This window comes from Empidonax traillii, unplaced genomic scaffold, assembly GCF_003031625.1.
Source record: "Empidonax traillii isolate 1590-97213 ecotype Southwest subspecies unplaced genomic scaffold, ASM303162v1 scaffold205:size1172791, whole genome shotgun sequence".
NCBI lineage: Eukaryota > Metazoa > Chordata > Aves > Passeriformes > Tyrannidae > Empidonax > Empidonax traillii.
This window is the reverse complement of record NW_020955398.1, coordinates 269,988-295,536: the sequence shown is the minus strand read 5'-3', so window position 1 is coordinate 295,536 and position 25,549 is coordinate 269,988. Positions and strand designations below refer to the sequence as shown.

At 39.1% G+C, this 25,549-nt stretch overlaps 1 protein-coding gene across 1 annotated transcript in view; it reads left to right on the top strand.

The window, feature by feature from the left end:
• The first annotated feature begins 1,001 nt into the window (after positions 1–1,001).
• The window catches only part of PTPN13 (protein tyrosine phosphatase, non-receptor type 13), a 122,956-nt gene continuing 98,408 nt past the window's right edge, over positions 1,002–25,549 (top strand). Inside the window, exons 1-2 of the mRNA XM_027887270.1 lie at positions 1,002–1,151; positions 25,119–25,238. Of these exons, the coding sequence (XP_027743071.1) occupies positions 25,124–25,238 (115 nt within the window). The 5' untranslated portion in view covers positions 1,002–1,151; positions 25,119–25,123. The remainder of the gene's footprint in view (positions 1,152–25,118; positions 25,239–25,549) is intronic.

The following is a 25,549-nucleotide window of genomic DNA, read 5'->3' as shown; positions in this document are numbered from 1 at the left end:
TAGCCTGAATTCGGGGGCACACATGTGGGGGCAGTATTCTTTGCAACTTAAAAGTACTTTTCCTATCGTGTGACTATTTTCTTTCACAGTCTTGTCTCCACACAGGAGGGAGCTACTGCAGAAACCCCAGAGGAACCCACCAGAGAGGCTCCAGCCCCACTGCATAGGTGAGCAGCGGGTCCCCACAGTGGATTCCATATCCATAAGAGAAAAAGGAGCCTTATTAAAAAAAAAAAAATAAAAAAATAAAAATCAACTTTTCACATCATCAAGTGGACCTTTTCTTCACCACAGTTCGTCTCACAGGTTACAAACAATGGGTCTCATTGGAAAGCTTTGCCTTTACGGCTTTTGTTTAATTTTGAGGACCCAGACTTGCAAGGATGGGGAGCAGCCAGAAGTAAGATCATCCCCGAGGAAACCAAACCAAACCAAACCAAACCAAACCAAACCAAACCAAATCAAACCTAACCTAACCTAACCAAACGCCTTTGGGGCCAAGAACAGGTTGCCGACACTAAGGCTGACGTTCACCTCCGAGAGAGTGAATTTGCGAGTGACTTTCGAAGGAGGGCGGGAAGGGGCCGGGGCGGGGCCGGGCCAGGCCGGGCGCGGCGGGAGCGGGCGGGAGCGGGCGTGTGTCAGCATCTACCCCTCCGCCTCAGGGGCAGGAGGGAGGGAAAAAAGGAGGGCGTGGCGGTCGGGGGCGGTATGTGCCCGCCTTCCCTCGCTGCTTGCGGCCCCGAGGGGCAGCGACCGGCGGAGCGACGTGGAGCGGAGGGGGCAGCGGCAGGGCCGGGCCGGCGAGGCCGGGCGGCCGCGGTGGGTACCGGAGCGCTCGGAGGGGCGGCTGCTGGCGGAGGGCCGTCCGTGCACAGCAGGAAGAAGGGATGGAAGCACGGAGGAGGGAGGGAGGGAGGGAGGGAGGGAGCCGCGGGGCGGGGAGCACCACCGCCCCCGCCCCCTCCGCGGCGGGGCTGGCGGCCGGCGGGACAGGAGATGCTGCTCCGCGCTCCCTGCCTGCCTGCCCGCGCTCTCTGGCAGGCGCCGAGCACAGCCTTGCTACGGAGGAGGTCGAAGCTTCGGGCTCCTCGGGCTCCTGGGTTCTCCATCGCCTCCCTCCGTGCGCGATCGGCGGCTCTGGAGCGGCGGTAGGTTCGCGGCTCCCGGAGGGCCCGGCGCAGCCGCTCCCAGGTCAGGGGGGAGCCTGGCGGCGGCCTCCAGAGAAAGGGTCTGTCCCGGAGGGAGGGATGGCCGCCGGTGGGTGTTTGACCGCCTGGCCCCGCTTTTCGCAGCATGTCGGGGGTGCCGGCGGCAAGGTGCGGGAGAGGGAGAAGGAGAGAAAGGCCGCAGGGAGCGGCGGGTGGTGTTAGTGCTCCCACTGGATCGCCTGCCCGGGTCCCCGAGGGTCCGCCTGGGCTCTCGGTAACAGCGGGACACGCTTCTGCCGGCGGCGAAGGGCTAGGCTTTTTGCTTGCGCCAGCCAAACAAAGCAGCTTCCCCCACCCCCGGCCTTCTTAACAGAGGGGAAAACTTTCTTCTATATTAACGTTTTTGGAGGAGCAGAAACGAAGTATAAATCTGTTCGCCGGCGATGAGAAATAGCGTAGGTTTCACTGGCTTTTTGTCTTCCAGCAATCGACACCTCCGCAGACCGCAGGATAATCTCTCTCATATTCTAGATTGTGTCATTCTCTTTAAATTGCATGTTTAAAACAACAAAGGCAGTGACTTCATAGGGAACTGCCAGGAGCTGTTCTGTACCCCTCCTGTTTACTGTGGAAACATTTGGGAACCGGTTTGGTTTTGTAGGTAGGATCAGAAGTAAATGTAGGACATAGAAACTGTAAAGTTGGTTGCAGGTAATCTGTGTCTAGCCATCTTATTAAGGTGTAAGTTTTGGAGAAAGGAATATGAAAGCCTTTGCATGTGGAACTAGCCGGGGCAGTAACCGAGATCAGTTCACGAAGCCTTTTCAAGAAAGAGAACGTGTTTTATGAAACTGTACGGCAAAATTGAGTCAGAATACACAGCCATTTTCCTGGGGGCTTAACCTCATGTGAGAAGGCAGTCATTGAATACATATTTTTGGAGGTGTCATGACTCCCAGGTCATTCGTTTGGGCTCAGGTTAGTGAAATGATGACCTTTAATACCCGAAATAATGTTTCCAGAGCAGAACTGCTTCCTGTGTTCAAATTAAGCATCAGGCCTCTGACTTGCCTGTGCAAGTCTGCGTTTGGATGACCAGAAATATATTTTAAAGGTGTTTCTGCAAGAGTTAGAATCAATCAGGATAGAGATACAAATAGGAAAACAAATAATTTGGTTCTTGTGCAAGAAATACCGATGAGGAAAGAGTAAATCTAGCTATAGAATCTTATGGTAGTGCAGTTACAAGAGAATTTGCTACCACTCCTAATGCTATCAAATGTACCTGTCTATTCAGCTTTCACATGGAGCATATGTGTTTCACTTGGAGTGTCTTTTTGCCAACAAGCGTGTCTTTCCGTAAACAGCTTTAAAATATAAGCAACAATTTAAAGAAAGAATTCAATGACACCAAGAGAGAGAAAAATATGCAGTCTAACTTTTAAAGATATTTTATTACTCCTTTTTAACCTAACAATCCTGTCACGTGACTGGAAAAACACATGAAATGTATTTCGTCCATAACGGGACTTTTCTTTTGCTTGTGCATGATAAAAAAATTGAACCTTCTTTACATGAAAGTTTTTGTAATGATTTTTTTTTCTCTCCAGAGTGTGGTTGGTTGTTTTTTCAAGTTAAAGGTACAATAAAAGTAAATACTTTTGAATATACCAGATGTAAAAGGAGACAGGCTGTATCACAGGGTGTTGTTATAACAGCTTAATTTAAAAAAAAATCTCTTTATTCTGAGACTATTGTTGAGTGGAATTGGAGGCTTTGAGAACCACAGGCTCGAGGACACTTGAGTGGATGGAAGAGCATGCATGAAACAAGCATCTATGAGAAGGATGAGCTGAATGTTAAGGAATGTGCACAGCATGTATTTTCATCAGGATAAGTAAGAGAGCCTATGGAGAGGATGCGATCCAGGAGTCTATTCACAGCTTCACAGGCCCTTGAAAGTAAAAACAGGCTGTGGGGATGAGTGGTAAATAGCCCCTGCCACTGGTCATCACGAGCCTGTGATAACTTGTGTGTAGCATTGTCATTTTGGATGCCTTGAAGGGAAGTAGTGAAGAAGCCTAGGAAAGGGAGGAGATTGTATTCCTGTGAGTGGGAAGTTCCCAAGGCACAAATGTTATGTTTGCTTGTTCCAATGGGAAGAAACTTGTTGTGTTCCTTTGCTTTTTGTCCTTTATGGTGTAATCTTTTTCAGCTGTATAGTTCTTATAAAGTGAGTATCGCAGAGAAGGGCTGTATTTTACTGAAATGCAGTCTATTATCTGTTTACTTTTTAAAGAGCACAGCAGAGCAAACATTTTTATTTTTACATGTGGAACAGAAATTGTTTGGCACGAAGCTATTTTTCTCCCAACCAAATGGAGGTATGAACAATAATAATTAGTGGTTGTATAGTACAATAAATCTTCAAAGTGCCTTCAAATCTTAATCAGCAAACCTTAATGGCATGCTATTCCTGCAAGAGAGGTAAGTAATTAGACAGATTGGGCAGACTCTTAAATGGAGTTTATTGTTGAAGTGCCAGTCAGTTTCACAAAGCTCTTTATCACTGAAGTCTCTGAATACTGCTGGATGTTAAATGGCTTCAAATATTTATATGTTGAAATACATGACAGTATGGCCCAGAGGGCCTTGTTAATATAGGCATTCTCTTGTTTAAAGTTCTTCACAGTTAAGGAGACCTTACACTCAAGAGTCTCTCTAGTGGTTGTTCCAGAGCACCCGTCAAGACTTATTAACTTGAACAAGAGTAAGGTCAGCTCTTTAAGGGGAGTGATTTTCTTTTGAAGATCTTTCCAGTTTACTTGTGTGACAAGCCTAGAACCTGTAGTCTACTGATGGTAAAACTCTGAGTTCACCAGAGTCTGTTAAACTGAAGAACATGTAAGTATTGATCTGGCTTCTGCATTTTGGACCCTTGAGAGGGAGTGTTGGTTATCAACCCAACAGCCTGTCAGTCACCCTTTTTTTCCCTCTGCTTACAGAAAAATTGACTGGAGTTTTACTGTTTTGAAATGAGCTAGTTAGTGGGACAAAGAGATTGAAAGGCAAGTCTTGGGGTACTGTGTCATGGTGCAGAAAATATTTGTAAGCAATTGCCCTAGGCTGTTGCTTACCATGGGACAAGCATGGATGGAAGGCTATGAATACCAGAGTAAGTTAATGTTGTATGTCGCCAGTTAACAATTAATGAAATCTGTGCATCTGTAAAAAAGGGTGGAACTTCAGAAAGAAGTGTTTCCCAGCCCCACCTCCTCCTGAAGTACGGAGAATGAAGCTGGCATTTACAGATGGGAAGGGCAGAAGGCGACTCTTTGGTGCCGTTTTCATTTTGTCCGGGCTTCTCTTTCTCCTGGGCCAGTTAAATACCTGTTGAGGAACTAGGCATATTCTTTGTGCATCATTATCTATTAAAATACTTTCATAAAAGGCGATGAATTGAGTAGGCCACCTTGGGACAATGATATGCCTTGTAAATTTGAAATCCAATTGCCATGATAGAGATCTGCTCCAGTTATGACTCTCTGTAGGAAGAGTAACAGGGGTGAGAAGGCTTTGTTCTCAGGGTTTCATCTGTTGTTTTTTTATCTTTTATGTGTAAATTGAATGAGCCACAGAAATGTCTGCATGTAATATGTCAAAAATTGAAGGAGACCCAGTATTAAGACTGATTTTTGATTGGTGGTATTTATTTGGAATACTGTAGTTTTGCAGGACATTGAGTGTTATTGAGGATTTGTAGATGATAGGGTAATGTCAGATTTAGGACTAGGTGTTGTGTCAGTTCATGCTTCATGCTTCAGTCAGACATTAAATTAGGTGATATGAAGCCCTTGGAAAAGAAAGGGAAGGTTTATCTCCTGTTTTGTAGCTAAAAGTAAAGCAGGGGGGAAAAAATTGACCTACTGCAGAATGATGAAAATTTAAGTGCACAAGTTTGAAATTGAACACAAACCTTTTTATGAATTAATCTGATGCTGTTTAAAACCCACACTTTTTTTTAGGAGACTTTGAGACTTTTAATTTCCCTGTGCTTTTACTTGGTCAGAGGTAGGATATGGTTTGCTGGAGTTTTGTAGTTTCTTTATCCAACTCTGGCTAGATTTTTTTGTTTGTTTCTTGAAAATTGTCTTACTAAAGAGAGCTTATATCTGTGGGAGAAATATGGGAGAGAATGTCCTGTAGAGCTTGCTGAAATTTTTGAAAGTGAATCTGAAAATGGTTTGCATGTGGTATTGGCATCTTCTCTGACTATTTGTATGTTGTGTAGGTACTTGGTTTCAGGCACATGTGGAGAGGTACCTCGGAAGTGGTGTATATGAAGTCTGTTTTATTTAGAAAAAAAACCCTTGAGCTGAAAGGCTACTTGGGTGACTTCTCTTAAAACAACACTGTTGCAGCTTGTATTTGTGCTGTAAACTTGAAAATGATGCTAAATTTATTAGGAAACACTCCTGTTTATTTCTCAAGTAAAAGAACTTAAGCAGAGGCTCTTTCCTGGAAATTTGGTTTTGTTCCTTGCTATATAATTTCTCAAGGGTAGAATGTTGTTAGATTGTACAAATACCTCATTTTTTGAAGGCAGAATGTGCTTTTCATCATAATGAATGCTAAACTCTAACTGGATAAATCAGTGGAAATACTGGGTTCTCCTGTGTTTCATATTCCAGTTTCCAAACAGCTGTAAAAGCTATTTTGGCTTCATCTGTATATGCATATAGGTGCAGCTGATGTTCTCCAGCAGCCAGGTGACTGTAGTCTTCCTTCACATTCCAGGATGTCCTCGTGTATTGGAATCCTAGCACTGTGCTGTGTGCTGTATAAAACTGACCACATTAGTTCATTGTAATAGCATAGTTATGCCAGTGTATTGCAAATTGTTGCATTTTTTTGTCAACTTAAAATGCTATTTTAGAGTAGACGTTGAAAGTCATAAAGGTTTGTTAGTGAAAATTACTTTTATAGTAAAGTTACATGCTTGGAGATGTCAGCTTCTCTGAGTCTGGTGTCTATCCTATAGTCTATCTTTATTTTTATTCATGTAATAGCCAGTGTTGCACTCATGTGGTGGGCACGCCCTCAAAACCTGGTAGAGAAAAAACCTGAGGAACTGAGTGCAAAGGTTTTCTAAGTTATTACTGAGTATGGACAGAACGTGGCTTATCTCATCATCTCAGGGGTTATAGACAGTCTCATTTGCAGCTCCCTGTTTGTACAGGGGAATTGGTTCCCAGTGATTAACTTCATGTTTCTGATGAGGATTTTTTCCTTTTTAATGTTAATTTCTTTAGCATCCATCTCAGTGATGTGTTTATATTTTACAGTGTTTTCAAATTTTCATATAGACCTGAATGGCTAGATAGGGGAGATAAAAAACCACCCCAATGAACCCATGATGCAGGTGGTTCCAGGGCTTTCTTAAGGTCACCAGGGAAAGGTAATGGGGCTTGACTCATAAAACTATGTCTGTTGCAAAGCAGTTTTTCAGAGACCCTGTAGAACATTTCTGTGGAAATAGTAACCACAAAATCTCGAACTTGTAAGCAACCTTATTTGGTGTTAAATGTATGCCATCTTCCTTGATGGGACTGTTAACTTTTGCTGCTAACCACTTCTATATATTGTAATTTTACAAGACTACATGGACTAAACAGAGAGCTAAATTAAAGTTTGAAACTTCAGCTGTTAGAAAAAGTGCTTCCTAGCAAAGTCATGCCTGGTTTAAATCATGAAAGATTTGGACTTGCATATTGCCTTGAGCAATAGAGGGGCAAAAAAGTGGAGCATTTGGAATTTTAACCATACATAGATAGTCAAACTTTATATAACTTTTCTACCTAGTTTCCTCATCAGAGTATCAGTGCTGTAAAGCATCTTGCTCATTTTTCTTCTCTCACCATAATTCATCAAGTGCAATAGTATATTATTACTGATTTTGGCCATTTCTCTCTTCACCTGATTTAGTGTTTCAGCAAAATCAAAGCTTTAAGAAGGGAAATGGAGCGGGAGTTTTGCCTTTTAGTATCCTTGCTGTAAAATTAGTAAGTGGAAAATCCCCTCCTAATGCTTAGGATTATGGTCAGTGAAATAATAGCTCTCTTTTTCCAAGTCAAGGCAAAGTTGTATTTGCCTTCAATGAATTAATGTGGGAGTTTGAATCCCAGGCAAGCAAATGGTTGATATGGCTGTACAAGTGCTGCTTTAATTCTTTGCTTTTTAATGTCAGTGAGTAACAGCACACGTGTTACTTTGAGAGACATCTCTGCAGTTTACTTCGCTGACTGGACAATTGTGTTGTTAGGTTTATGGGGAGTTATCCCTCCAGCAGCCTAATTAAAGACTGTGTAACTTCCTTAAATGGGATGTTTCAACAGGTGATAGATACTACTTTCTCCTTCATAGATTTTCTTATGATATTTCTTTCAAGTGCCTTAGTGTGTTTTAACTATTTTTCAGTGATTGAGGTGTATTTTTTGTTTGTTCTTCTGAAGCTGGCTTGCTTTCATCTTCTGTTAGTCTCAAAATTGGACTTTTTCACATTACTTTGACATTTAGGAAATAAGAGAGTACTGCCTAAATGCATGCATTAATCAGAAATTTATTTGCCCATATGCTCCCTCTGCACTTTTCAGTAAAGGATTTATCTTTATCTTAAAGGAGAATAGAGATGTCCATCCTTCATAGATTCTGTCTTTTAGAGGTTTTGTGTATCTTCAATCATCTTTTCTCTGTTCTTAGACCAGTGGCCCTGCATTTGAAGGAATTTCCTCTTAACCATTTGAGAGAGAGCTTCAGAAACACTTGAAGAAAAATTCAGCTTATTAATCAATGCTAGAAAATTGTACAAAAAGTGGCAGCAATAAATAACAGCACATCTAATGAATCCACTGAAATATGTAAAAAAGTTGCAGTCTAGGGAAAACTATGATTTTGATGATATTTTTCCATAAAAATAATGTTGACGTTTTTGCATGCTGGTGTTTGGCATCTGAATTGATACACCCTGAAGAACGATGAGGATCTCTCTGCTAACTTCACTGGAAATTTGAGTAGGATGCAAGTGGAATATGCATGCTGTTGACATCCTTATTGGTAGGTAACATTAAAATAGACAATGCGGCATATATCTGTATATCTGTAAATGAAGAAACTGTTCTGCACAGGAGTAGCAGTTGTGAGCTGTTAAATGGCTTGTATCTGAAAAAGGAAGGAATTATTTTACAAGGTAGCTAGAATACCTACACAGCACCTGGAAAACTTGGACCTGTAAGGTCTAGCTTGTGAAAATGGTGTTAGAAAATCATATTTTTTGGCAGAGCAAACAGTTTGGGCAAAAAAAAAAAAAGGTGGAGAAGTGAAGGGAGGGGAAAAAAAAAGGTTGGGCTTATTCAAGGTGTGCTGGGATACCTTTAGTTCCCTCTAGTTCAGGTTTATGGGTTTTACTAGAATGCCATCTCATGACCTGGTGGTTGAGGCCTCTGTGCTCAGAGGTTTCTTCCTCATAAAGGTATGAATTTTCAGACCTTCAAAGCTGCAAGTACTTTTGGTATTCCCAGCTTAGTGGTCATATTTAAGGCCTTCAAGGGTTAATAGTTATCTGATGTGTTTTGTGGTATTTTATTTGGGTTTTTTTCTTGCGTTTTTGTAGGGTTTTTAGAACTGTTTGCCTTCTTACCCCTTTATTTGTAAGGCTATTCGACTCTGAAAATAAGAAATCTGCCTGGGAATTCTGCTATAATGATCCATTTAATAAGAACTGTAAGAAATTTTTGAGGAAATGTCAAAACTTTAGACTTAGATTTCCTGAAAGAGGTTTCTTCTGATACTATTTATCTGACAAATATACATGCTTAGTAAAACAAGCTCATATTCAAGAACTTTACATTTTGTACAGCTTAATTTTTCATTTTGCCTGTTACTGAATCCCTTGAATGACCTTAATAAAGAATTTGAAGATTATCTGATTATGAAGATTTGCTAGCTGGCAGTGCTGAAAATTTGTTTCATCAGCTATATGGACTCATTTATTGAGTGGCTTTGCAGTGAGGTTATCGCATGGATGGAACAGCCCAATCAGCGTGGAGCTTTAAGCACGTGGGCTAACACATAGAACTGAATTACTGAAATACCTGTGTAAAGCTCCTTTATGTCAAATTTAAATGTGTGTGCTCACCATGATGAGTACAAGACTTGAGTGTTTGAGAAGTGTGATGCATTCTAAAAATTATGTGGGTTTCTTTTTTTTTTTTAAATTCTTGTTTGTTTTCAGAGTATTTTTGATACCATTGTATCACATTAGCACTAACGTTTGTTTTAATCTATTGGCAAACTGTTTCAGTAAGAACAGTTTTTCCTGGAGTTCTGTCCTCTGTGTATTTGAGAATACGCTAGGTAAAGGAAGAAAACCTTAAGCCTACTTTTTGTTGTTTAGTCACAAAATACTAAGGAAAATCCTAAAGATGTTTTAGTAATATTTTATTTGCATGCAGTGTTTTCAGCTGAGAAAATATTTAGTATGCTGGAAGATTGATTGGATTTGTTGGAAGAAAACATTTTCTGTTATTTTTGGTAGCTGCAGACATTTACTCATGGTTGATAAAAGTCAGGCGACTTTGAGACGACTGCATCCTTCATTCAATGTGTTCTTCTCTAGGGAAATTTGAGAAATAAGTTACTGTCTTCGCAGCAAACAAAAGAAAATACTTTTTGTGAACTGCTTAATTGCATCTACGTTACACTGGAGCAAAATGTCATGTGGGGTGAAAGTGTAAATGTGTTCAGAAAGGGATTAGACAGGTGACTATTAGATTTGACTGTGCAGCTCTAACCGTTAGCTCAGGAACTCAGTAAACTGCTGATTGCCAGGAGAGGGGATTGGAGAGGAAGCCTGATACAAGTACACTACTTCTTGTATCAAACATTGCTTAGGTTTCTAAATACCAAAAGAAGTGGGAAGCTCTTCCAAACTGAGAACTTGTTTAACCCTTTTTTTAAAAACAACAAAAACACACACAACCCCCCCCGCAAACAAACAAAAAAACCAACTGCCTGTTAAGAAATCTTTTGTGTTCTACATCTGAAGTTTATGTGTGTCCACATGAACTGACTTCCTGTTCAGAGAAAAACCTAGAAGAAGGGAGAAGTTTCCACGTAGCTGATGAAATGTAAATGCTATCTGGTTCAAGCTGAAGTCCCTTGCTTGTTCTTTCATCTTTTCTGTCATGGAATCTTTATTCCCTTTTCTTCGGACTACTATGGAGGGATTAAATGGTGGATGGTCAAGTAATGAAGGGAATTAATTTTCATTAATGCAACTCTAGAGTTAAAACGGTTGCTCAGGGAGAGAGGAGAAAGACAAGAACATCTTGGTGATACCACGAAGTTTCAGTTGTCGTATTAGTTGTTATTGAGGAGGAAAGTGAAAATAAAGTACTTGATAAAACAGTAATAGGGATTATATAAGTAATAGTCATTCTAAATGCTATCACATGAAAAAGCATGTCGAAAATCAACTTGTGGAGGCATAAGTAGTTGGATTACTTCTGCAGATGAGAAACATGTTGCTTAAGAAGTGAAGGACATTCTGCAGTGATAAGAGACATTATTTTTGTTCTTGCTTGCCTCAACATCAGACTGTGCTCTGTTGATACCAGCATGTTGCTGGTGTGCTGTGCGTGCTTCTTGGCCTTGCATACTGAAATAGGTTAAGAAGAGCCTTTTTCAATGCCAAGGCATTAGTTTTGTCATATTGTCAGATACTGGTAGAATTTTTGTCTTTAACTATTCAGTATTAGAGAGCAGAAAAGGATCAGCAAATTGAATTTAATGTAGTATGTGAAATTTCCCTGGTGCTTGCACAGTGCAGAATATAGTTTGCAATGTTACAAAAAATATTTTTTGTGCTTGACATAAACAGAACTCTTTGATAGACACATTAATTGTCACTGATTCTTTCCCACCCATTGTCTTTGCTTTGAGAATATTAAAGAACTGAAGATCACAGAATTTAACTATTCACCATAATATGAACTCCTGGTTGGGAAGTCTGCTGCTGATGCAAAATCAGTTTGTTCTGCTTCCCTCTTCAGTGGTTTTAGAAAAATGGAAGAGAAACTACTGCCTGTCTAGACTCTGATAATTTATATATATATATACACACACATATATGTTTACTTTTTATGTGCACAGCATTCATTTCAACGCTTATGATGTATTTTCAATGACAGGCTATAAATGCCGGTCAAAAAAAACTACCAGCAAACAACAAAACACAGTGGTTGTGTTAAGAAGTAATATGCATCTTATAAGAGCAATTGCTTTTTATAATAATTTTGGAACCCCAAGGTATAATGTCTTTAAACTGTTTTCAAAGAATTTGTGGAACTCAAATTTTTCTGTGTGACAAAAGCTCTAATTAGTGACTAACAGGCTCTTGGGTATATAGATCAACTGTAAATTGTATGAGACTTCTGGATGGGGAAAGTTTGGGTTTCCTTCTCCTTCCTTCCCCCCTGTTGTAGACCGGTGGTGTAAAATAAGGGCAAAGTCTTACAGCTGCTTTTACAGAAATAATTATTGTAGATGATCACTAAAAAAAAAAAACCAACCTGCCAGCTAACCTAGCCTTCAGTTAATTTTTTTACCAAAGCTCAGAATTTTAATCTATACCTTTTAAAGTGCAGCCTGTGAATGGTTCTATGCATTTATTTCCCCCTAAATGACTGGTGTAATATTCAGCTTCTAGATATGAGGATGAAAAACAGCCAGTAGTGTAAAACCAAATCATAAAAGCACTCAAAACAATTATTTGAGGAAAAAATGCTTTTATTCTGTAGTGGATTAGTAATGATCCACAGGATGCCTTAGTTTTGCCAGCTTAGCCTCTATAATAATTCTTTAATTTATTTTTCTTGTGTGAAAGTTACCAGTGCTCCTAACTGCTACTTTATCTCTAAGTTTCGTGTTTCTTCCTTGGCTGGAACAGTATATATATGCTTTAGTGCAAGTATACTTTCTTTCTGTTCTCTCTCTCAACTGTCTGATGAGGTCCTGGTTCCAGCTTCTGTGCTTCTGCACAGTGAGGAATCTGTGGATAGCTCTTCCCACTGTGGACTAAGAACACATTACATTCTCCTGTCTCTGAGATTTAAATCTCAAGACTGAAGAATTTTGTTCCTTCCCTCCTTTCTTTTTGTTTCTCCTGGCCTCATTTCTCAATACTAAACTGGGTATTTCTGTAAGTGGTGAACACTTGATGCTTCTCACTGATTGTTAGTACTCCTTTTTCTCAGGTAAGTGTGTATGCAGGATGAGGTAAACCAGTACAACAGGTTCAGTTTGATAAACTATCATTCAAATTCAGTATTTTGTAAGCAAAGTTTATAGGGAGTGCATGGTAGTGAAACAACATGGATCAAGTTTGAGAATGTTTTTAACTATTTATGAAACATTCAAAAGTTTTGAAATCTGTTACAGATTACTGCCCGAGTGTTGTTTGAAGCATTGCATTTATGAATTTTCCATGTGCTGTGTCAGCAAATAATCTCTTTCACATCTTTTCCAAAGTGTTTATTTAGCAATGGAAGATGGGAATAAGAGTTGAAGAGGTTCTGCCCATCTCTTTTCTGACACAGATTTGTGATTTTTTTTTTTCATGAAAGCAGAACTTTCTCTTAGAAGTGTAAGTCATTTATATAGTGAAAATGAAAATAGTATATTTTTTTAAACTATGCCCATTTTTTTAAGTTTACAAGACTAAAATTGAAGTACTATGCTCAGGACTGGAAGAAAATTCAAATTCTTTTAAAAGTTCTAGGCAGGCATGTAAAGTATGAAAGTTGGTGTATTGTTTGCAGACTGTGTTGTATAAGACTTGAGCTCTCGGGTTTTGAAGGGGGGAAATTTTTTTTTTGTTGTGTTGGTTTGGTGTTTCAGTTTGTTTTAGGTGGTTGCAGTTAGTGTTTTCTTGGATCTCCATGAAATAACTGTTACAGAGTCAAGCTGTTGTACATGAAATTATCAAATTAATAAGAAGGCAGCAAAATTTGATACCTTCTTTAACTGGTCTAACTCCCTGTGGTCCCCCTGCATCAGTAAAAGATTGGAGTGCTGTTATATTATCCTTCTATTCTTCTTTCACTTAATCCCTCACTAGGGCAGTGGGTTCATAGATTAATATGACCACCTGCTTGGTTCTGTTCCAGTACAGCAAAGATAATTTGTACCTGGGCATTATCTGTGTATGTCTTCAGTCTGTCTGGCTTTCCATTACTATTCATAGGAATGTTGTTAAGAGGGATGATGCTGTGACTCGCTTTTCTCTCGTAGTTTCTAGGCCTGTAAAGGAAAAGTTTCTGCTAGTTTGCCTTTGTTGTGCAACCCAAATGTGTAATATGGTTCTTTATTCTGTCCTCTACTAATATGAATGTTTATCATCCAGACAAAGCAAAACTTCTCTGAACTCTTTATTTTTTTGGTGATAGCAGGCTTGGTGTTATGTCATGGGAAGAGTTGCTGCTAGCTTGTTTTTCCTGTTTTGTTGGCAATGCCATCTTCCTTAGCTTGTCCTGTCCTGTAATCTCTCTGAGTACCAAAACATTATGGAGTGCTATAAGAATGATAATTATCAGATGGAGTTCTTTCTCCATTCTGGTGTATGAAGTTAAATCAAGTCTTACATCGTGGGCTATCTGTCTGTCTTTACTATAGATCAGGAAGTCTGTTTTGTGCGGAAGGTCTGCTGAGGAGTGGTATAAATCACTCTCGCAGACTTTTCGTGTTGTTATCAACTGATACTGAAGCTTATGTTCGTTGTGGTGAGGGTCTTTCTTACACTCCAAATTCCATTCTTGGCTCAGAAGCCAAAAGTTTAGTAAGCATTCAAGGCTGGGCAGCAGTAACAGGTAGATGAATCTTTTGTGGAAGAGAAATGGCATGCTTTCCCATCTAACAGGAAAAGGACTAATAATCACATCACCTTTGCGGGCAGTTAAGACATGGAAAATATCATGGCTGTAGGACTGAATAAATTATGTGTAACCACTGAATTTAAGATGAATCATAAATTGGGTGTGTGTTAGAAATTTGTTCAAGGGGTAGTATAGTCAATTTAACAATTGTTCACATGTAAACACATACTGAATCCTGCAGTCTATAATTATATATTTTTCTCAAGTGTGGTGAGCAGAGTGACAGGCTGAGGGACTCAGGTTAACTGGTCAGGTTCTGATTAACTTGTATGATTTTGGTACAAAGCCATATGTGCTGTGTCAACTCATGTTTTGGAGCAAGATCATGATTTCCTAACCATAGGCATTCCAAGTCTTCAAGTGGCTTTGTCTACTAATTAATCTGGAGCTAAACCCTCCTAATTGCAGGATTTAAACAAGATTGTATAAGCTGCTTGGGAAGGTTTTGGCCTCCATAAAGAGCTTATTTAAAAAGCAAGCATCCAGGACCAAAAATCTTCATGTTTTGTGTGGAATCTTTGAACTGATAGCTATCTCTATACATGCTGCTAAATTAGTCGGTGATAATTGTCATAGAGGCTGTACTGTTCTCAATACTTGGTCTACACCACATCTAAAGAGTTTAGTGGGCAAACAATAGGTAGATTTTGATGTGTGTTATCAGTTGAAGGAAATGGATCAGCTATGGATAGTTGGATAAAGAAAATCTGCTTTAAAAAAAACCAACAGTATTTTTTCAATAGCTGCAAGATGGTGGCAAGTAATGTGCTTAGAGACCTTGATAATGATACATTTAACAGAGACGTTAGAGAATTTGAGAAACACTGCAGTATGAAAATACCAGAAGCAGATGACTGAGAATTTTGGGAAATCCTATCCTATAATGAACCAGTAAGGAATAATATCCTTCCTATAAAGCTTGTCTTCTGTTTTCTGGGCAATGGATCTGTTTCACAGCATGGAAGTGTACATGGCATGTTTTCTGTGCTCTCGCAGATTTTTGTGTGTCCTACAAACTGGTTACTGGTTGAGAGTGTGTATGCAGAGAACACACACAGCTTTAGTCTTAAATTAATACCTGTATGTGTGAGTATGGAGGGAAGTGCAGAAAGAAGGGATCTGAAGTCTGAGAGGATAAATGATCACCTTAGTTGTCACAGCTTCTGTGCTTGGGACAAGCAGGTGTTAGGCAGAAGAAGAATTCACCATGTTTGCACTGTGTGACTCAGCTTTGTTATCTTCTGTATTATCCAGTTGGGGTTTTTTTGTTAATGATTTCAACAAATACTTTTTCATATAGTTTATGTCTGGACCTTACTGCTAGATCACCTAAATGACATTCTTAGTTACTGGGTGAAAAAAAATGAGATGTATCCTGTCAAGGACGATGTTAATGAATTTCCAACCACCTTATCTTCAGCTCAGCATCACTTCAGGAAAGGGAAACATCTTTTATATTACTTGAGCAGCAGTTAAGTGCTTTCAAGAAGCAGCAGTTAAATAGGTTACTTTTTCTCTGGAATGTTAGTCACTTATGGAGAGAAGAACTTGCTGTGAAGTCTCTTATGAGGACAGGGGTATAAAGAGATGATGGATGCCATTGAAGTGCTTCTCAGGAAATACTTCTACCCTTTGAGACTTGTTATACTTGCAGTACCACACCTGTAGAGTGAAGAGCTGGTTTCTGGACAGATGGAGGTCTGTTATTAGAGTTGCAGCCCATCTGCTGGTACCCCATCTGTTTTTTACAAATGCTTACAGAATCTTATTTAAATCTCCCTTGGCCAAAACCTTTAATAGGCTTTAGGGACCCTCTAACAAGGCTTTCAGGTAGTTCCTGCTGACTTTCCAAAATAGGTCAGTGCTCTCTGGTCGTTTGTCCTTCAGGGTTTTTTACAAGTCCATTTGTCCTTTGGGGTTTTTATCCTGTCCTTCAGCAGAAACTTAAAACAAAAGGGACTTGTTTGGTCTATATGAAATATATGCATGCACACAAATGAGCATACACATTTTATATAGATGGGTGGTAACATAATACATGCATGTGTATATGTATATGTGTGGGGACACTACACACTCTTTATCAAAGAGTGAGCACATCCTTCCTGAAGGCCAATGGAAAGTTTAGAGAGCCAGGTATGTAAACTCACTTGCCAGTGGTTCTCATTTCCTTAGAATCAGGTTGCCCTCATTTGAGGCAGCAGCTTGTTGCTTGTTGTTCCATGGACAAGCCAAATCCAGCCAGCTGCCTGTTCACAGCTCTGCCATTTCCTCAGAGTGTCCATGTGTCCTAATTGGGTGTCAATATGAGAAATAGAGTGCAATCAGCTATCTCAGTTATGGAGAGAGAGTTCTGTGGAAGTTGGTTCTCCATTGGAAGTGTATGAAGTTGCTTTATAAAGTTAGTCACTGACTTCCCCCGCTTAAGTTGTTTTAGTGTAAATCTTTGTGAAGATTTTCGCACCTAATAAGAGGATAATATACTGTAGACAATTTAGGTTATGTTTGGTGCATATAAAAAGTATAAATCTTACATCTTGTATTACCATGTCTGAGTAGAGGAAAGCTTTCTGAGAGCAAAATTACTTTTTTTTCTTTTCCTGCTACAGAAGAGTGAAGAAACTGCAGTACTCTTGATAATTTGCTACTGTGCTTGAATTAGCTTGTATTTCAAGTTACGGATAAGCAGAGCATCTTATGCCTTGGTCCTGAAGACATAGCTTTTCTTGTGTGTACACTTATTGACAGCTGAAATGTAGGCCTATGTTCCATCTTGTCTGTTTCTCCGGATAGAAATTCAGACTTTCACAATAAGAATTAGTCATCACTTGTGTGAATAATAGTTTTACACCCAGACAGGTGAGTTCACAGATAAGATATCCATGGTGTCATCTATCTGCAGACCTTGCAATGTTCTGTTCCTTATGCCATATCTCTTTTATTTTTTTCTCCAGAAATGGAAAAAAAAAATCCTAACCTAGCAGGCAACACTTTTTTTCTACTGCACTTTCTGTTTCTGTGTTGTCTGTGTTATAGAGCGTATGTAGTTGCTTACATAAGTCTGTATTTCTAAGGAGTTGGAAGTATTACTTTTCTGAGCATCGAAGACTGCAGAAATGGTGCACAATAGACCCTCCTGATGGATAGTGCCTTCAGGCATCCTGAAGTTTGAGAATACTTCTTCCCCAGTTGTAGGGCTGACAATTACCAGAAACTAAACCATCATTTAGGATCATGTCTGAGATGCTGTTATTTGGGTGATGGTCTATCTCCACCAGTAATTATTTGGACTCTCATCAACTGTTTCCACCAAGTCACAAGCAGAAAAAATGTGCATGAAGATGTAGTTCAGTCTAGGGCATTGGGTAAGAAAGCCATTAGACTGTTTGCAGCAACTGATTAGCTGAAGACAATATTGGCTAGGTACTAACTTTTATTATTTTATTTTTTATTTTAGTTTTCATGGTGAAAACCAAACAAACATGCAAGTGTTTAATAGTAGGAATATTGCTAAATGGGGTGATCCATGTGGGGGTTTGTTAGCTTCTGTATTAAACTAAATGCGTACTTAAACAAAAATTCTTGCATTGTAGTAATGCAGCTTCTTTACCTGTATACACCTAAGGTAAAGCAGTGCTGGAGGAACCAGATGCAGGTGAATGTCATTTTCAAACTTGGTGCTGTTACTCAGCCAGTTTTATTTCTGTTATTGAGTATTGTTTCCTTCCCAGGCAGGATGTACAAAGTAGCTGTTAGTATGAACTGTGCTCTGAATACCACACATGTATTTTGGTTGAGTACAGAAGTCGTGCTCACTGCTAGCAGCTTGCTTTCTTGTGTTCAGTGTGTAAGGGTGCTGCTTTCAAACTAAGAACACAACAGAACTGTTTCTGAAACAAGTGTGTTTTCTCAAGTGCCATACATGAGGTTGTTCTAACTGTGGAGAAACTGCTTGGGTGCCATGGAGAGATATCTCTTCTGCTAATTTCCTTTTCCAAAATGTCTGCTAGTCAAACATAGGAGGCTGACAAAGATTGTTTTGCTCAGATCCACCTTTCTTCCCCATGAGGAAGAAATCTCAAACCCCAAGTTAGCCTCACCAAAAGCCCTTTGCTGAAGGATTGGATATGAATATATACATTCAAAATCTGGCTTTGAAGTAACATATGGTAGGGCAGTCTTTATACTTGTTAAGAGTATTTTGACTTCTAAGTTACAAATATACTACAAACCTAACACTTTTCTTTATTAGTAAGGTTGGTGGGTATTAATGATTTCTACACTCCCCCCCCCCCCCCAGTATTAACACATTAAGCTAGTATTTCTAGACATATCTGAAAGACTTTCTAGTGCCACACTGAAGAAAATTGAGAACTCTTACTGTCTTGGATTAATTTCTTGCTTATCCAGTTGTGCTGCCTTCATTACACTGGATATTACTTTACCGCAAGGGGCTATCCTACCAAGAAGAGGCATTTATCAAGCAAAATACCTTTCTGTGTTACTGAGACTGAAAGAATTAACATGACAGAATGTGAACCTTTCTGTACTAGAGAATTTATCTAATGTATTAAAAGTTGTATCACTTCATTACCACAGAAGAGGCCTTAAACTAAGCTTTTCAAAATCTACTCTGGAGTAAGTTTATCCATTAGTGAAGTTATCTGTTGTTTAGTACTGACTGTATTAGTACCTGTTAAATCAGTGGAACGTACTTGTAGAGTCACTGAATTTCTGGTCTGTGGCAATTTATATCTTGGCGTTAAATATTTGAGCATTATTCTTCTCAAACATTGTGGATTGATTATAAAGAAAGTAATATTGTAGTGAATGAAAAAGCAGTCACTGTACAATTGCCACTGCTTATTTGACTTGCTCACCAGTACCCAAGTGTCTTATTTGTAGATAGCTTTAGAATGCCACAGATGGTGGGAAGTAGTACTTACTGACTTAAAATAATGCTTCCTAGTGACTCCATGTATTTAAATCACGTACCTGCTACTATTTCTGCTCCCCTGACAATAGATTTCATTCCTTCTTCAGCTGTGCTGAGAGCTGGAAGTTAGTAAGGACAGACTTCAGTCATGACCTTTCTATACCGTTTGAGGAATGTGTAGCTCTTGCATGCAACAATGGAATAACTGCTGGACTAAAGCTGGAGGTGCCATTCTTAGTGCCATTTATCTGATAGTACATCATCACGCCATAATGGAGTTATGTTGTCAATAGTAAAATATGTTTTGCTTCTGATTATTTCAGGCCAATAAAAGAGTTTCATCTGTGAATTCATGTGAATAAGGATGGTATTGGTTCATCTACTATTTGAAAATTGTTACTATTGCCAAGCTAGTTTGTAGACCTGAAATTTTTGCTTCTAATTTCTAAAGCTTGCCTTAATCACAAGTACTCTGTTCCTACTTAGCAATTAAAATGAAAGTTGCAAGTATGAGAAATGTATCAAGGAGACATGCCTCTCCGAGGTGGAGCAGATCAACAACAAAATAAAGGAGTTACCCAAGAATCTTACACCGACAATTAAACAAAGAGAGGGATACAAGAGTCATGCTGTGATTTATGTGGATTAAGCTTACTTTGTAGTGATAATTATATACTCTTCTGAATAAAATTTTAATATCAAATGTGAAACATCAGCTACCCTCATGTATAAAAAAGCATTCTACAGTTGCGTAGAAGACATGACTTTCACGATCATTGTATACATTTTGGACTGGATTTACTAGTTTGCCTTACATGAAGCTTCAGATAAACAAGTTTATCTGGTTCTGGTGATAGAGAGACAGAAGAGCAAGGGAGGGAGTCAGCACTAACCCTTGCTTGTCTTCCATTTTGAGTTCAGTCCAATGCCAAAAGCTGATTTCTTTCCACCTTCCAGGAAAGAAGGCAAGCACTTTTTGAGTAAAATAAACACTGCTTGTCCTTGAGGTGCGAGCCAAGATTCTCAGTATGTCACATTCTTCTGTCTTACGAATATGGGAATATAAGACTGATTTAAGGCTTTGGAAGGAGAAATGCTAACTTCTCATCTGTTCATCTGTGTATGCTCAAATTCATATTTCTGGGAGCGTCCTCACATTCTTTGTGTTTTACCACAAATTTGAGCTAGATTCTATTCCTTACTTAGGAGGTCTGAGCTCAACCAGCAAGCTATCAGTTTGCAGAGGAAATGCAGTTTTAAAGAAATTTTCTTGATTATAGTTAGAGGATTTGCCCAGGAGCATGAGACTGTTTTGCTGACATTTCATCCTGTCTGCCGGCAGGAGAGAAAAAGAGAACATTGAAGGAAAAATGTGGGTGGAAGAAGCTAATCTCTTCCACAGTGGGGGGAGGGCAAAAGTACTTGGATTGTAATACTAATCTCTGCTGACCTCTTCAAAATGAAGGAGAAAGGAATAGTGTTAAGATAATATTATCGTCAAGTAGCAGGTTGAATAAAAAGCACCATGAAAATGTGTTATTTCACAAAAACTTTGGTTCTCCTGATTTCTGGCACATCTTTAGAGACTTAAAAAAAGAGGTGGGAGATGGGATTTGGATCTTGTAGGGGGTTTTGCCCCCTCTTTGCATCTACAGGACAAATGAAAAAATAGTTATGACACAAGGGTTTGTTTCCTTATCCTTCAAGAGAGTAATTGAGAATAATGTGCAGTAATTAACTTGAGAAAAAAAAATTTCTTTAAACACAGTTGACTTTATTAGCTTGTATGTGTGCCTTGATTGCATGCTTGACTTGTCTATTTGCAAATAATGCCTTATTTTCTGGGCAGTCTATGCAAATTAGACCTGCAGGTATAGGAAACCACATTTTATATGTGTATTTGAAAACAAGGTTTCAAAGACTACTGAAGTGCAAGCTTTCTAACTTGTCTTCAGGGTTCCACACTTAAGTGCAGTTTCAGCAAGATTATTATTGGGGATAAAGTAATTGGTAGATGTAGTCCAGGTCTTGTTTGGGGGTGTAAGATATGGGTCAATGTAAATAAATGGGATAGATGTCAGGATTCTGAAATTAGAGGACATGGTAATGACTTAAGATACTTAGATGCTGAAAGGGGAGAGACCAGACTTTCAAAACTGTTCGGATCTAGCTCCAGTTCAGTGTCACTGAGACTTGTGCATGTTGAGTACTTTTAGAAAACACTTCACGCTCAATGAGTGCTGAGTGAAAGTGTCAGTGTTTTGTTTTCAAGCAGCTAATCATGGCCTAAGAAAGGTGAATTTTAAGAGGCTCTCTTGGGCAGACTTGTCTTGTTAAATGTACTTCTTCTTCAGGCATCAATATCTACAGAGGAGAGACCAAGAAGGGGCTCTTGGCTTACCTGCAAAGAGAAAACTGTTCCTTGGAAGCTGCCACTTTTTGCCTAAGTATACCTGTGGAGCAAAAGGGCAATATTGCCTGTATTTGGAATAGATAAAGTCAGGTATCAATATTTTATATGGAAGAAATAAGGTGGTTTTTTTTCACCACAGAAAGTATTTTGAATGTATATAGAGCCTTCTTGCTATCTCTTCTCTGTTTTAAATTTTGTTGAAGGATAAAAATGAATACCAGATCATTTTATGCGATTATCCAGAGATTCTAACTGTTTTTATATTCTAGATGTTTTTTTTCCAGTACCTCTAGCATATCTAAAACACCTAAATGTGTGCCTAGAGCCACTGCTCTCTCCATGTTTCTTGGCAGCATATTCTGATGAGATATCAAATATGGAGTATTGCAGGCATTTCGGTTAGCTGATATTGTTAAAACATAGCTTTTGACTGAAAGTTTGTAGTCTGAAGTTACAATGTGAGGACAAATGTTGATGCACAAGGTAAGGAAAAAGGCAAGGGATATGTGTTACTGATACCAAAGCACAAAGTTGTCAAGCATCCGTTAAGTTGAAACAGTGTAATCTTTTGACTTTCAGTCTGGTTTTAGAAACTTTTTGACAAAAATGACCCCTATTAAAATCTTTATTAATCATAGTTTTAGCAATAGCTTCTTAATACTCTGTCTGGCAACTGTTCAATAAAATTTGGAAAGAATAGGCCATTAAAATTTTCCTTATTCTTGGTTGCTGTTAGAGGCCTTCAATTTCAATTTTAAAATGTGTAAGGAAAAATGGTGGTTATTGCAGGAAATGAGCATTTTAAGCATTTAACTTCTGTTTTGCCTACATAAATAATTAAAAAGTCTTTTGGAGACTTTGCAAGTTTTAGGGAAAAAGTATATGTCTTGGAAATGTGCAACAGAGCAAGTGGGAGGCTGCCTCGTGCCGTGTTGGCACTGTCAGCGTATTCCATGGGTGTTGTGCTCTTAACACGGGTTACTGAGCTTGACTTACAGGCAAGAGACAGAAGTACCAATCCCACTCATCGGGGAGTGTGAGTTGTCTGTCTTATAGGGAGAAGCTGTCAGCTGCTCCTCATGAGGCAGACAGGCTTTTTAAAGGAAGTATCTGAGATATGGGAGAGGCCTCTGGCTTAAGTGGCATTTTTTTTCCTGTAACTGTGCTGCCTCCATGGCTTAGGGCTCAATAGTATGAAGGGTGAGAAATCACACTCAGAACTTGTTGATGCAAATGATTTACACCTGAATTTACTCTCTTGTCCTGGAGTGTAAAAGCTGCCTCCACATGACACGATTTCTTTCCTGTAAAAACAGTGTTCCTGTGTGGTCTGGGAGTAAATTCTGTCCCAGAGAAAGCAACTCTCCATGTTCACATCTGTGCATCTCCATTGTTAACCGTTTTCATTTGTCCACTGTCTTCCGACACTGTGTTGTGCTCTACTATGTGAATGTCCCTGTTTGGATGTTCAGTGGCTGTGGTCAAGCGTGATTTTTGGGTGTATGGGTAATCCATGCTCTAACAGTTCACATGGAGTTCATATCACCATCTAACCCTTTGATGTACCTCCTGACCATGACTGCATCTGGACTTCTCACCTTATGAAGCAAGGTACAGAAACAGGATGGCCTTCACTTTGTAAGCCTCCCCATCTGCTTTCCAGCAAAGTGTTGGTTTGGCTTCATACTAAGATGCCATCGTAACACTGTCCCAAGGAAAAGGGAAGTGAAATCATCCTTGGTGACCTTTCAGTGTTCTTTAATCTGTCCATTCTCATTACAAGGAGTGAAAGAAGCAAGGCACTGGATTCCAGCAGGGAGAGGAACATTGCAAGAAAAATGGCCTGTTGGAACATGTCTAAGAGTCCATTAGAACTCTGACAGTGCATCTAGATTTCTTTGCCAGTCAACCTGAAACACTGAAAAACACAGGGACTGCCAGCAGCATCTTTGGATGTTTGAAACAGACTCGCTTTTACTGTTTGTATAAGAGAAGAGTCTTTGTTTTACTTGCAGTTTTGAATTCTGTATGCTTTCCTGAAATCTGCTCACCCTCTCTCCTTGGATTGCCTCTTTTTTGCTAAATTGAAATCAGCTAAAAGTTTATGCCTAACAGAGATAACTCGTGTTTGTTCTGTCTTCTCTTTCCTGCATTTCAAGAAGTTGCTGTTCTTAGTCTTTTGACCCAGCTTTGTTTCTCGAAGTTCTTATACATAGGAGTTTAAATACATGTTTTAAATGACACTATATATTTCAGATGGAAATGAAATGTTCTACAACTGTATAGCTGCTGACATAACTGCAATTAGTTTTAATTTGCAATTCATGTATTTTTAGTCCCTAGGAGAAGATGAGATCTTTTAATCTGAATAATCCAGATAGTTTGATTCTAGATGTGCTGAAATTTGAGACCATGCCATGAAATCACAGAATTCCCTGGGACAGATGATAGACTAGATACTTACTCTGTGCCAGGTGTATCTGAATCTCATGCTGACTAGAAACACATTTATCTCTGATTTTCCATCCATTTATTAGAAGTTTGTATGGGTTTTCCATACAGACTTTTCCATTTTGAATAGCTTATTTATTTTTCTCTTTGGGAATTCAGGTTTCATCTTTCTTTTAAATGTAGTCTGGATCTGCTTTTTCTTCCATTATCTTTTGGTGATGACTTTTGAACACTGATTGTTGCAAATAGATCTGGCTTAGGAAATAGGCAGAATAATTGAATGCTTAAAACTGGCAAGTTGTGAAATAAGGGGAAAATAAGCTGTGCTGAAAAGCAGCCAGCAATATGTAATTTTTCAATACTGTAGTTAGGAATTGTAGCTGAAAAGGCTCTGTGTAGTACTTCAGCAAGTTTCTTCAGCATATTCAGCCTTCTGTTTTGCCATCACATGTATAAACCTGGTTATCTGTAAGTAAATACACATGGAAGGCATGAAACTGCCTAAACAGTTGGGAGACTAAATATAGCTAGTCAGCAAATTATTAGGTGAATATCCATGAGTGTACATCTGAGCCAGGATTGAATGCTGATAGGAAGGCTCTGGCTGGAGATTTAAAGGAAGAGGGAGGAGCCTCCAGTAGTACCGTTGGGTCATGTAAAGCTGTTGATACCAGTTACTGATCTCCAGGCAATTAGCATTGCTTATGGGACTGTCTTTTTGATTTTCAGCAGCATCTTTGGAGCTTTTGAGAAATAACAAACTCACCCTGTGAAAATATATTCCTAACAACAGCTTAAACCTGTGAAAATAGTGTTAAAAGCGGATTTATTAATGAATCAGTAACTACTAATCAGTCAGTCATTTTTACAAACAGAGCAAACTCTTGCCCATAGCATATGGACTAATGCCAGCATGTTTAGTTTATTGATTTAGAGCCTACAATATTAATATGGATGGTTTTTGTCTTAACCCAAGTTTTATTTCTTCATAATTGCATGTGATCAAAGTTCTTTGTCATCATGGTGAATGTTTTGTATTATTTATATTTGATGGGTGCTATTAATGTTAGAGAATTTTTGTGACTGAGAATTGAAAATGAGCTATTACTACTTGAATAGTGCATACAAGGAGAAGATACCTCTTATGTAGTCTTAAATCAGTCTGTTTCATTTCCCAGGTAACATGCATGTGTCACTGGCAGAGGCTCTGGAGGTTCGGGGGGGACCACTGCAAGAAGAGGAAATATGGGCTATTTTGAATCAAAGTGCAGAGAGCCTTCAAGAACTATTCAGAAAAGGTAAGCATTTTTTAAGACTAAAATATATACAGAACTGGAAACATCTTGGTTACTGGTAGGTGTCATATAAGTAAACTGCCTTGTCCTTCCTGGGCTCTAAACCCAGATAACAACTTGCTCCTAGATTGTCTTTGGGTTAAGTACCTAGCTGAACCCCAACCCAAAAGATGTTTTCACCTCGTTCTATCGGAACCTGTGGCACATCTAGTTTCAGGTGGCAGTAACTTTACTTTGGTAGGAAGCTACCACAGGGTTTTAGCATTATTTTAGACTCATTGAAATGAGATGGAAACATTAAAAAAAAAAAAAAA